Source organism: Perca fluviatilis, chromosome 22, assembly GCF_010015445.1.
Source record: "Perca fluviatilis chromosome 22, GENO_Pfluv_1.0, whole genome shotgun sequence".
NCBI lineage: Eukaryota > Metazoa > Chordata > Actinopteri > Perciformes > Percidae > Perca > Perca fluviatilis.
The window spans coordinates 3,709,894-3,722,737 of record NC_053133.1 but is presented as its reverse complement, the minus strand read 5'-3'; the positions used below and the strand labels follow the sequence as shown (position 1 = coordinate 3,722,737).

General features: G+C 41.8%; 1 protein-coding gene across 4 annotated transcripts in view; it reads right to left on the bottom strand.

Annotated features, from left to right (window-relative positions):
* The window catches only part of arhgef4 (Rho guanine nucleotide exchange factor (GEF) 4), a 158,992-nt gene extending 150,565 nt beyond the window's left edge, over positions 1–8,427 (bottom strand). The window contains exon 1 of one of the 4 annotated variants that reach the window (XM_039790678.1): positions 8,024–8,427. In XM_039790678.1, coding sequence (XP_039646612.1) covers positions 8,024–8,218 — 195 coding nt within the window. In that variant the 5' untranslated portion in view covers positions 8,219–8,427. The remainder of the gene's footprint in view (positions 1–8,023) is intronic. The other 3 variants (XM_039790677.1, XM_039790682.1, XM_039790684.1) reach the window with 3 other exon arrangements.
* Positions 8,428–12,844: the final 4,417 nt, after the last annotated feature.

Genomic DNA, 12,844 nt, shown 5'->3' with positions numbered 1-12,844 from the left:
TAAGACATCAAAAACAAAGTCAGATGTCAGAGTCCGGAAACATTCCCCGATTTTCTCATTGGCATTTTAGGACTGGTGTCTAGATTGGCTGCAATATATAGTAGGTTGGATGGTGGTCTCATTTGCAGTCATAATAAAGCAAATTATATCTGGACTAGCGACAGAAACACCACAGAATAAAAAAAACAATTCTAAAGAGCTGCGGGATCATTTCAATGAGCATTAGATGTAGCGTCACATGGACGTAGGAAAATTAAGACCCGTTTAAAATGATTTAAGACCTAGAACACAATGCAGCCGCCCTTAATTCCGACATCTGAGAGGTGTGTGAGGAAGAGACACTGTTCGGTGATTTAATGTCGTACGATTCGTTTGAAGCATTCGGACAAGTTTATTTTTCAACAAGGTGGAAACTAACCTGACGCGCCCCATGGTTTGTTAACACAGACCCATCTGAGAAGCTGTAACTGGAAACTGTTTGGGAAAGGGTGGGCACTTCCAAAAAATACCTGCCAGGTGACTGGATCAACCATCCGTCTATCACGTCCGCCATTGTTGCTTTCAAGAAACAGTCGCGGCCGTCAAATATGCACCTAAAACCTAGTAGCTCCTCACCGGACACTGATTGTCTCTGTGCTCTGCTGTGCCACACTACACCCTGTAACGCCCTGCTGTGCCCTGCTATGACATGAACTACTACGACTACCATTGTAGTCACTGTTCCATTATCTTTATTATGACTATTATTGCCACTGTTCATCACACCCCCAACCGGCACCGTCAGACACCGCCTACCAAGAGTCTGGATCTGCCGAGGTTTCTTCCTAAAAGGGAGTTTTTCCTCGCCACTGTCGCAATAGCTACTGCTAATGCTTGCTCTTGGGGGAATTACTGGAATTGTTGGGGCTTTGTAAATTATAGAGTGTGGTCTAGACCTACTCTATCTGTAAAGTGTCTCGAGATAACTCTTGTTATGATTTGATACTATAAATAAAAATTGAATTCATTGGTTCGGTAAGCGGTTAGTTCAGACACAAAGGCATTAGGTTGAAGCCTGACAAGATGGATTTTCCACATACAGTATGTGATCCTGCGATTCTTGCGTAATCTCGTGATATCGCGAGAATCCAGCTGCCGTGCAATGTAAGGGGAAATCAAGGAAGAGGCAAAAACGAGCTCAATTTAGGCTTATCAAGACTAATCAAGTGTACACACTGCATGTCTGCAGATGTCCATGAACTGAGCCTTGGAGTCCCTGGGTGTGTAGGGGTGGATCAGTCTGGCTGGATGGGAGCCACTCTATCTCTGTAGCTGCTGAGCAGAGAAGAGCCTGCGGGCAGATTCATGACATGACTTTGCTTGTTGCTGCAGTGAGCGCTGCGGAGACAAGAACAAGTCAATGGACATGTTCCGCCTCTTCCTGACACGCCCTTGTCTTATTATTAGGCTTGCTAATGGTTTTTGTCAAGACAGTGTGCAGTGAGTCATGACAAACTTTTCACTTTGCACTACAGGTCAGGTCAGGCCTGATTGAGTCTACACCTGTATGATGTCAGAGTTAACACCGCGTCCCAGAAAATTACACATTTAGGCAAACTATTTAGAACAAACACAAATCACACCTCTCAGGCCTGAGGCTCCCCATGGACTTCCTCGATGTCAGACTCTGATGCCTCATCTTCACTTTGTTTAACGAACTGGGTATTTTCAGTTAGGGGGTCGACCGATATTGTTTTTTTAGGGTAAATACCGATACAGATTATTAGAAGTTAATTAAAAACCAATAACCGATTTTTAGAACCGATACGCATTAAAGGTCCCATGGCATGAAAATTTCACTTTATGAGGTTTTTAACATTAATATGAGTTCCCCCAGCCTGTCTATGGTCCCCCAGTGGCTAGAAATGGTGATAGGTGTAAACCGAGCCCTGGGTATCCTGCTCTGCCTTTGAGAAAATGAAAGCTCAAATGAGCCGTTTTGGAATCTGCTTGTTATGAGGTCATAACAAGCAAGGTTCTCTGCTTTGCCCGCCCAGAGAATTTGGCCAACCCATGAGAGAGAGACATCATGGCTTTCAAACGAGAAAAGTGGCAGTTGGTCAAGGCCACGCCCCCACCCTCCACCTTGCCACTCCCACTCTCCTCCTCAATAGCTTCAGACACAGAAATGGCACATACTAAGGAAAGCTCATTGTAGGACTGGCTCTTGTGGCTGTAGTTCTGCACCAAAGCTGAATTTCGGGAAAGAGACTTCAGATACAGTATTAGGGGACCACTAAGGTCTATATAAAAGCATCCAAAGAGCACCATGTCATGGGACCTTTAACAGTAAAAATGAAATAAAGATTTTGGATTTTTTTTGACGAGGGCCCATCTGTAGAGCCCCAATAGTTTCTGTGATAACAGAATCATGGACGGAATCACGAAATTCAGAATTTAAAAAAAGCTATAAGACAGATTTCATATTCCACATTAAGTCAGTGCTAAGAGCTAACTGGAGATTTAAAAATATAGGTCTAAGTTTCTAACCAAGCCACCCCACTGTAACTGTAGTTTAAAAAAACGTCTTAAAAATACATTCAAAAATCATTCCCAGTGGCTTAGGTCTGGTGGGCCGCCAGGCTTACAATACACTGGGGGAAACACTGCACTGAGACAGGCATAACAGCGTTTTCTATGCCCTAGTGACTGACTGACTGGAGGTTGTAGGGCAAGGCAACTTTATTTCTATGTATTTCAGCAACATGGCAATTCAAAGTGCTTTACATAAAACATTAAAGGTCAGCTAAAAACTATTAAATAACAGTCATGAAAGAGATAGAAAATAAAAAAACTAGAATAAGAGACAAGTACAAAAATAAAAAAATGTTATGCTTCTGCGCAAAATCTATGCCGTGGCTACGTGGAGATACCGACCCTACGCCGTAGCCTGACGTGCGTCTCTTGAAAAATGTAACTACACGTCGTGGGGACGCACGTCGCTCAGCCGTGGCTTGGTAGCATTCTTCTTTGAGATTTATTTTGATTTTGCAACAGAAACTAGAGACCATCTTGTAATGGGATCACACCAGCCGCGATGCTACATCAGGGCAAGGGTGTAAAGTGGGGGGCCCCTCCTTACTTCTTAACCCTCCCTCCCCCCACACTTCCTGCATCCTTGCTGAGACCACAGCCATCTTCAAACTCAACCTCAACCTAATCTCTACTACGCACCTGTAAAGTTTTGTGAATGCATCTTTGAATGCATTGCGGTGCCAAATCTGGCCGCGGACAGAAAGCCAGCAGGGCTTCCCCCAGAAAAGCTATTTAGCCTGGTGGCAAGTGTCTTTTTTGACAAGGGCCCGTCTGGGGCCAGTCACAGCCTGATGGCAGCACTAATGTAGAGCCCAATATTTTCTGGGATAACAGACTCATGGACAGAATCGCGAAATTTAAAATTTAAAAAAGCTGTAAGATAGGTTCCATATGGCTCTACATAAAGTCAGTGCTAAAAGCTAACTGGAGATTTGAAAATATGACTACGTCTACGTTCCCAACCAAGCCGTCCCCCCGTAGCTAGTTTAAAAAAAACTCTTAAAAATACATTAAAAATTTGTATTTGCTGGTCTTAAGCCTGGTGGGCCACCAGGCTTGCAATACGCTGGGGGAAACCCTGGACAGAAATAAAAACACCTGGAAAAGTACTCAAAACCTTTTCTGTGGTAGTTCCCGCTACAGCAGGTGGTGGCATTTCTTTAAACCACTCGCAATCATCTTGGGCAGTGCTAGGAACTGGGAAAAGCAACGGTGCCTCTGAAAAATAGCCTCAGGAAGGAACTTGTTTGGGTGGAATATGCGTACGTTCAAAAGTTGTTTTAGTCGTGCAACAGAAAACTCAGATTGGACAGATAGTCTAGCTAGCTGTCTGGATTTACCCTGCAGAGATCGGTGGACATTTTGCCATGATCACACACACCACACCCACCCACACACACACAACAATCCCCACTGTTGAGACCGTCCAGAGGCAGCTGTATGTAATCATGTCTAAAAACAATGGGCTGCAACCGGTCTTACAGGTTTCTCCACCTGAAAGACAACTGTCAGCTATAACGATATCATAGACAGAATCTTTCAATGTGAAACCACAACATGCTGCTCTATACTGGTCTACTTATTCCAAACAGCTCAATAGATTTTAAAAGCTACAGCAAACTTTTGATGGCTCTTATCTTGAAAGGTCAATATTTATTCAGTGGTGATGAATGATTTTTAAATTGGACAATTGTTCCTGTGATAAGGTCCAGGAATTTTGGACCGGGATACATGATAACCTATGTCAGAGTGCAGGGACCCAGGTTCCATTCAGCCCAAAATGATTTGTTCTGGGAGATGGATCAATCCTAAACAGGATAGATAGCACATAAGAAGATGGGTCCAGGCTAGTTTAATGATAGCCAGACAGATTCTTTTAAGAGGATGGAAGAATGAAGGGTTGCCGTCTATCCAGGAGTGGGCTTGTGAGATGGCTAGGGTGGCGGCGTTTGAAAAAATGTCACATAAACAGTTTACCAGATTGGATGTATGTACTAGAAAACAGTGGCGCCAACAGGATTCTATTTCATAGTACGCACAAGAACCGCCCGCCCGCCGAAGCGTTTTACTGCGCCAGAAATCAGCTGTTCTTATCATATTTAATGTGTAGGACAATGTGCTCCTAGCGTACTTTTATCATATCATAATGACCAGTTAATGAAAATATTTTACTGAAGCATTTTGTAAGAGAGAGAGAGAGAGAGAGAGAGAGAGAGAGATAGGGGTGGAGGCGCTCAGACCAGACAGCTGTCAGCGAGCCTGTACGGAGACATGAGTAACAGGATTTCTCTGTGTGCCGTGTTAACATCATATCTCGAAAATGATCAAAAACGGAATAAGCCTCATAACAGCAATCTTCATGTCCAGGTTAAAGGGGAAAGTGTTTTCTGTCATTTCTACAATGTTATCATGTTGGATTTTCATGTTCAAATAATGAGGTAAACGTATTTTAGACAAATCCCTGTGAGCTAAAACGTTCAGATTTTTCAACTGTTCTGAATCGTTTCAACAGTTTTCTTTACTCTCGGCTAAGTCTTACGCAACTCTATGCCGGCCTTCTACGATTGGTCATCTGCTCCAGGTAGGCAGGAGTGGAGTGTTGTTGTTGTTTTTTTAAGCCGGTGCAGTGTTAACATTGTCTAATGTAACTACATGCTCACGGCAGTAAACAATGTCACCTTGGCTGCCAGTGTTGTTAAAATTCTCCCCAATTCTGGGTCACATTACTCCTGAAACATTTTCTGTTTATGTAGTATTTGGTTTAAAGCCTTTATTTGCTTTTTTTAATAGGAAAGCTGAAGACACGAAAGGGCAGATAGATGGGGAATGACATGCAGCAAAGGGCCGCAGGTCGGAGTCAGCGGGCCTGCTGCGAGGATGAGAAATGTAAACATGTTCTAGTACAAGTATCATCCTGAAAATGCTATAGAATAGTTGCCCTTTAACACACGATTCAAACAACGTGCTAGCTCCGTCCGTGGGTTCAGCGTAGAAAGTGCTGCTTCGTTCCACTACAATCTAACGTTAGCATACTGCTAACTATTAAGCAGCTACATGCTAATGCGACATAGCTGTAATCTTGGCCAGTGCTGGTCATTTCTCCCCAAATTCCAGTCTCTTCACTGCTGGGACGTGTCCGGTTGTGTAATATTCAGTTTAGAAGCCTTTATTGGTGATTTTTCACGGTACAAAGTCCTGCTATATACTCAATTAATGAAACACGAGTGCAGGCTTCGGAGATTCCAGGAAGCCCGCTGGCCAATCAGAGCAGACTGGGCTTTCTCGGGAGGAGGGATTAAAGAGACAGGCGCTCCTACAGAGCGTCTTATACAGAGGGTGAATACAGGAGCAGCAGCCATGGGCAGTATGAGAAATGTAAACATGTTCTAGTACAAGTATCATCCTGAAAATGCTATATAATAGTTGCCCTTTAACGCACGATTCAAACAACGTGCTAGCTCCGTCCGTGGGTTCAGTGTCCAGCAACCAGTTTATCTACGAATCGAGTCATAAAAATGAACATTCTGATGAACAGTGGATGGGTTGTTGGTGAAATAACGTATAACGGATATTTTTTCATGTTGTGAGTTGTATGTTTTGAATTTTGTTTAAAAATAATAATAATAATAATGTTATTTCCAAAAACATTGGACCACTGTGGCATGCAAACTACCTCCAGACGTTTAAGTAAATTAGCACGACACAGTTCCAATACCCCAAACACCAAATAATGCTGTCAAAATGACTTCAACCCCACATGAAATGATGTTTTGTGTTTCTATTTTCAACCTAGCAACATGGTAACAAAGGGAGAAAACAGAAACCAATCAGGCCTGACACTGACACACAAATATGCAGACCAAATATATTTGCCGTCTTATTAGCAAATGATCTCCCCACTTAGTTTAGAGGCTTTTTTAAATCAGCATGATTGTCAAGTTTAATAAAGCAACAATAAAATAAATCTGAATACAAAAAAGGAGTTATATGGACAAAATCCTCTATCACAGTATGAGTAATTTTATACAGCATTACTGATATGTACTATAGTATATTTTGAGTTAAACCAACTAAGTTTATGTATTCATCACCCACACTGGAATGTTTGACAAATCAAAGAAATTCAATGTATTGATGCACTATGGCTGGGCAATATATCGATATTATATTGATATCGTGATATGAGACTAGATATTGTCTTTGATTTTGGATATCGTAATATCGTAATAGCTTAAGTGGTGTCTTTTTCTGGTTTTAAAGGCTGCATTACAGTAAAGTGATGTCATTTTATGTTACCAGACTGTTCTAGCTCTTCTATTATTTTTACTTTTACCCACTTAGTCATTATATCGACATTAATGAAGATTATTTATCTAAAATCTCGTTGTGAAGATATTTTGTTAAAGCACCAATTGTCAACCCAATAATATCGCGATATCGGATTTTCTCTATATCGCCCAGCCCTATGATGCACAAATCATACACAGTAAAACGTGTAGCACAATATTAAACGGTGTGGCAAAATCTCTTGACAGTTCACAAATTGATATTGTTTGCATCTTTGGCCTAAATCTAAATTTCTGCCACGGATTGGGATGCTGCAGAATCACACCATTTTTACAGATTAACTTCTGTTGTCACATTTGGACAGGAAGCCAGTAAACCAGAACTTCAGTTGAATCCATGTTACTGAAGATCCTGTAAAAGGAAGGCAGACCCACTAACATACATCTTTTCCTATGGTGTCTTTTGGTGTAAAGTATCAACAATATACAAGTCAAACAAACTCGTATTTAAATACGCAATTCATTTGTACTGAAAGGTGCAAAAACTTTAAGTGCAATAATTTTGAATTGCAGTGCAATATATAATATTTTCACTTTCACACTACTTTAAATTCAGTGGTAGAATGTAACTAAGTGCATTTACTCAAGTACTTTAGGTAGGCCTGTTTGTACATTACTTGAGTCTTTTCTTTTCATGCAACTTTCTGCGTCTACTCTACATTTCAGAGTGAAATATTGTACTTTTTACTCCACTACATTAATTTCAACAGCTTTAGTTAATAGTTACTTTACACATTAAAATATGTGCACACAAAATAGCCTACATGTAGTTTATATAATAGGATGTGTTATTAAAATTTGAAACTAGCCAACGATATAATGGCCTTCAAGTCCAGCTGAAATTATTAGACCATTAAACACTTCTCCCTAGTTGATAGACAGAACTGTTTGGATCGTTTCCAGTATTTTTCTGCATTGAGTAGGCCTATTCTTACTTTTAATACTTTAAGTAGCTACATTTTCCTGATGATACTTACATACTTACTTAAGTAAAAAAGTTTACTTGTAACAGAGTATTTTTACAGTGTTGTATTAGTAGGCTACTTTTACTTAAGTTAAGGAAAATACTTCCATCACTGTTCAAATTTCAGAGCCAATCTCACCTGGTACCATCTGAGCAGAGCCCAGCAGAGAAGGTAAGCCGCCAGGCTGAACTTGGCGGTGCAGTAGGACTCCGGTAGATAGGTAAGATACACCGGCAGCTCCGACTGCGCTCCGAACCCGCTGCTGGACTCCTCTCTGCGGGCAGACCCGCTGCTCTCCGCGGCCGAATCTCCGCTACTACCAGGGTTATCCATTAACGTTCCCCACTGCTGGAAGGTTATATGCGGCTCAGGGAAAAGTTCACTGTTCACCTAAAAGTTTGTCGGGCTTGTGTCGGAGCACTGTCTGGTACTTTGCGGAACGTCTCCCATACTGTCGGCTCGATTGTCAACTTCTCTCCCCCCCCCCACCCCCTACACACTTGACGGTGATGGTTGCTGCGGCTGCGGCTGCTGCTGCTGCTGAGAGTCGCACCGAGCTAATCACGCGCACGTCCACGATTTAACTGAACCGCAACTTTGGGACCGGAACACAAAGTGTAAACGCATTTCACTTTTCAAATTAAAAGTCCCGTGACTGTCCTCCGCAGCCAAGCTAAAGTATGCATGTGCTGCCTTTCATCGCCAGCAGCCTACACAGTCTCCTGGCTGGCTTACAGCGCCACATGTTGGCAGAACCATTTAACACGTTCACTACATGATATCTTCCCCGGTTATTTAACAGCGCAAACTGCACTTACACATTGACTTCAACTCAGTCTTGTTTAAAGTAGACTTGAAAGCAATACTTGAGTAAAAGAAAAAGTATGCTATCTTACCAGAAAATGATTGGTAGAAGTTAAACTCACCTTTTAGAATATTACTTGAGTAAAAGTCTTAAAGTATCTGATATTTACTGTACTTAAGTATGAAAAGTAATGTTATATTACATGTACTTAACTATAAGAAGTAAAACTAAAAGTAAAAAAAAAATCCAAACCTTCTTAAACATCAAATTCAAAGTCTGACATCAACAAATTGTAAAACAGAAACGGAATAAAAACATTTTTTGTGAGAAAGAATCTTTCACTCCAACGTACAAAAACATTTCTTGCAAGTAAGGAGCAACGAAGATGCTTAGGGGGAAATGTATCGGGGTAAAAGGATACATTTTATTTAGGATATGTAGTGGAGTCAAAGTCAAAGACTCCAGAAATATAAATAACAAAGTCAAGTACAGATACGTGAGAATTCTACTTATGTACAGTAACAAAGGGTTTGTACTTCGTTATATTACAACACTGCTTCAACTAATGCAGTCTAGACTAACTAGTCCTTAGATTACAAAGCCACAAAGGCACAACAGGGCGTGGACTGGCAGTCAACTGCTGAAAAGACTCTTGTATGTTTATCAGAGCTGCTAGGGCAACTTGAAGGTCCGACGTATGGAAATAATCCGACGTGTTTGTTGTTATTTTCCTGTTCTGGCGCATGCCTGTGACATAAACGAAATATGGGGAGCCACCGTGAGCAGATCGGAGCAGACTTTTGCGTTTTTACCCTTTAGACGGGAACGCGACGGTGGAGCGTTTTTAAGATTTCCACTCTGGTGGGTGGTTTCACTTTCTTTGCGTTTTTAAGCCCCCAAAAAACGCCGCCACCGTGTAAACGAAAGGCACTTCTGATAAACTATGTTGCCGTTTTCACCCGCGAGCGTTGTCGTGTAAACAGGGCCCAACACAGCAGTCCTGCAATAAATGATCCCTTCATGAAGGTTATAATGTCGGCATTGTGTAGAAACTGTGTTGATTCATTGGTATGATTTGTGGGATGTCATGATCCATTGTATGATTATTTTGGAGGATGTAGTCTTTGGTGAAATGCATTGCATTATATTGAAGATGTTTCTATTATTGTGTCCACTCAATTAATATTACACATTATTACACAGTAACACCTGCCTGTATAATGCAACAGAGTTTGTCCTCGTTGAACATAACAAAGTGCACTCAGTGGGACTAATGAGCAATATGAATTGAGAATATTACTGCCAAGGATGTATGTGAGGTGGACAATTGAACCATTCAGCTGAAACGTGTCAGCTGTGCGGAGCCTGTTAGAGAGCGATAACGATCTACAGAATGGGGAACTACTTTTTGTTTTTTTATTTAAAATGGTTTCTGTCCAATTACAGAGAGCTCACTGCTGATTGACAAAGAAGACTCAAAAAAGAGAACATTCAGCCCTGAAACATACAGTAGGCTAGATACGGTTGACAATCGGTGCACAATGTCTCACACAGAACAACCAATGATAGATTTTGGATTTTCACCTTGAAACATGCTTAAAATAAACCTAACACATTCAAAAACTGGTACTGATCCATAACTGTTGTTAAAAAAAAGTTGTACCTTAGCAGAGATGAGACATTTTAAGAGACGCACACTTTACTTGATGGGAACTTTGTACAGATCCTCTACAGTGAGGTACACCACCTGAAACAATACAAACACAGTTACACGCCATTACATTATGGCCATTTTGTAACAATGACTAAGGCCTCCTGCACACTGCCTGCGTGGTGTGAGCGTGGCGTGAGCGTGGCGTGAGCGTGTCAGCTGCGTGGCGTGTCCGTTTTTATTTTGGCTCCCATGTTAACAGGTTAGAGCTTGCACACTGCCTGCGTGAGGAAAACGCGTGCCTGCTAGAAACAGGACCAACGCCTATTTTTCACGCGACACACAAGCGTGTTGGAAGCGTTTCCAGGCAAAATGGAATAGGAAAAGATGTTTATATGTCATTTAGACACAAATACAGTTAATAAATGACATGTTGATGTTTGAAAGTCTCTAGGTTTTGACATAAATGCAGATATAAATGTAATTTAAAAAAATAAATAATTAATAATTATCGATTTTCAAATATTGCACCTGTCAAGGAAATATTCTGTAGCCTATTTTTCCGTCAATACTGCCGACGTTGTCTTTGCTGTAATCAAATCAGTATATATTTATGTTTAACATTTCATTTTATCAATTGGTAACATGCATGTGTACAGACAAGGCTAGGAGCAGCACCGCGTCAGACACGTTTCTGGTGTGCAAAGATACAGAAAAATCCACGCAGCCGCCACGCAGCTGACACGCAACAGAAACGCCATGCTCACACCACGCAGCCAGCGAGCAGGAGGCCTAAAGAATAAAGATCATTTATCACATAGCTCATTTTCGGAGTATGTACTGTATACAGTAGCTCATTAAAACAGCTACAAATAGACATTAAGTTTGAATTTGATTAGGGCTGCAGCTAGTCTACCATTGCCAGACCTTGCCAGTCCAGGATGGTGGAAGTACAGCGTGTCTGTGGCTGTCAACAATAAATCATGTTTTTAGGAAAAAAACCTGCCTCCTGCGTGAACTGTCCCTACCTGAATAGGGTAGACCTATGCTACTCTATTTTAACGTTGGCCATAATGGTGGTACTTAGAGAGCCTAATTCTAAAATGGTACGTGGTGTAAAAAGTGCACGCATACTACATGCATAACTGAAATGACGTCAGAGGTCAAATGAGTTCCTACTCACCTGATCATGGCAGGGGTCGGGGTAGTCACAGATGTCCTGTGAGAAGACAGAACGTATCAGCATCTTCACCTCTTCAGGGTAAACATACGTGGGCTGGAACAGATCCCCCTCCTTCACACCGACCCTGTGAAACATCTGGAATCAAAGTGAGAGGAGAATGAAGAAAACAAACGGAGGAAGAGCTGAGGCAATATTTCATAACTGCAGAAGGCTGGGAATACGCACGACTAATCCTTGAGGATTCACCGTCCTCATAACCACCATTTATCAACGCAGGGCTTCCCCCAGTGTATTATAAGCCTGGTGGCCCAACAGGCCTAAGTTGCCCCCTACCAGGCCTAAGCCACTGGGAATTATTAGTTACAGCGAGTGGCTCGGTTGTAAACTTAGACATAGTCATGCTGTATTTTCAAATCTCCAGTTAGCATTTAGCACTGACTTAATTGTGGCCCCTATGGAATCTGTCTTATTGCTTTTTTAAATTCTCAATTTCCGGATTCCGACCATGATTCTGTTATGACAGAAACTATTGGGCTCTACATTAAAGCTATAGTGCGTAGTTTCTGTCTCCCCTATGAGGAATTCTAAGTAATGACAACAACACTGTTGGCGCGTCCACATGGCGGACATCTGGCGGAATTTCAGGCAGCACCGGAGCAAGTCGGTTATATGTGTTCAAAACTTGTAAATGATGTAAGAAAGCAACGGCTGTAACACATATTTGCATTTAATTACAGGACACGAGTACCGACCAGTTTCCTCTGCAGAAGCCTGTAGACCTTCCTGCGACGGGCGAGGTCAGTCCTCAGGCGTTTGGCAGCGTGGAGCAGTGACGCCATCCACACAGGAAGTCTGAGGAAAGGTGAGGATTTAGACATGTAAAATGAATCCAGATGGTTCTCTTCTGAGCTGTTTATGATGACACAACTTATCACCTCAACGTCTGATAATGGTTGGCGCTGCTCTCAGGCACAAAAGGAAAAAGAAAATAATAGTAAATCTCAAAGCCTCCGCAAAGGGTGAAATGCACCTGCAACGGCGCTGTAAAGCAAACAGCGTCTCGGTGCTGCTGTGCAAATTTGCACATATTTTAATTGAGTAAGATGCAGACATTTGGCACAAAATTGGCCCATTTCTTCATATGTAGGCTTTTAACTTTTTCTTTTTATGGATTACCGCAGGTCAGAAAAAGTTGCTGGAAACTTTAAGCTTACCCAAATGAACAGCAGAGGTCAACATACACGTCCATGAGAAGATTGCTGGAGGGCAACAAGGTCTGTGAACCAAAACACAGTTCGTCTGAACACGACATACAGCTAA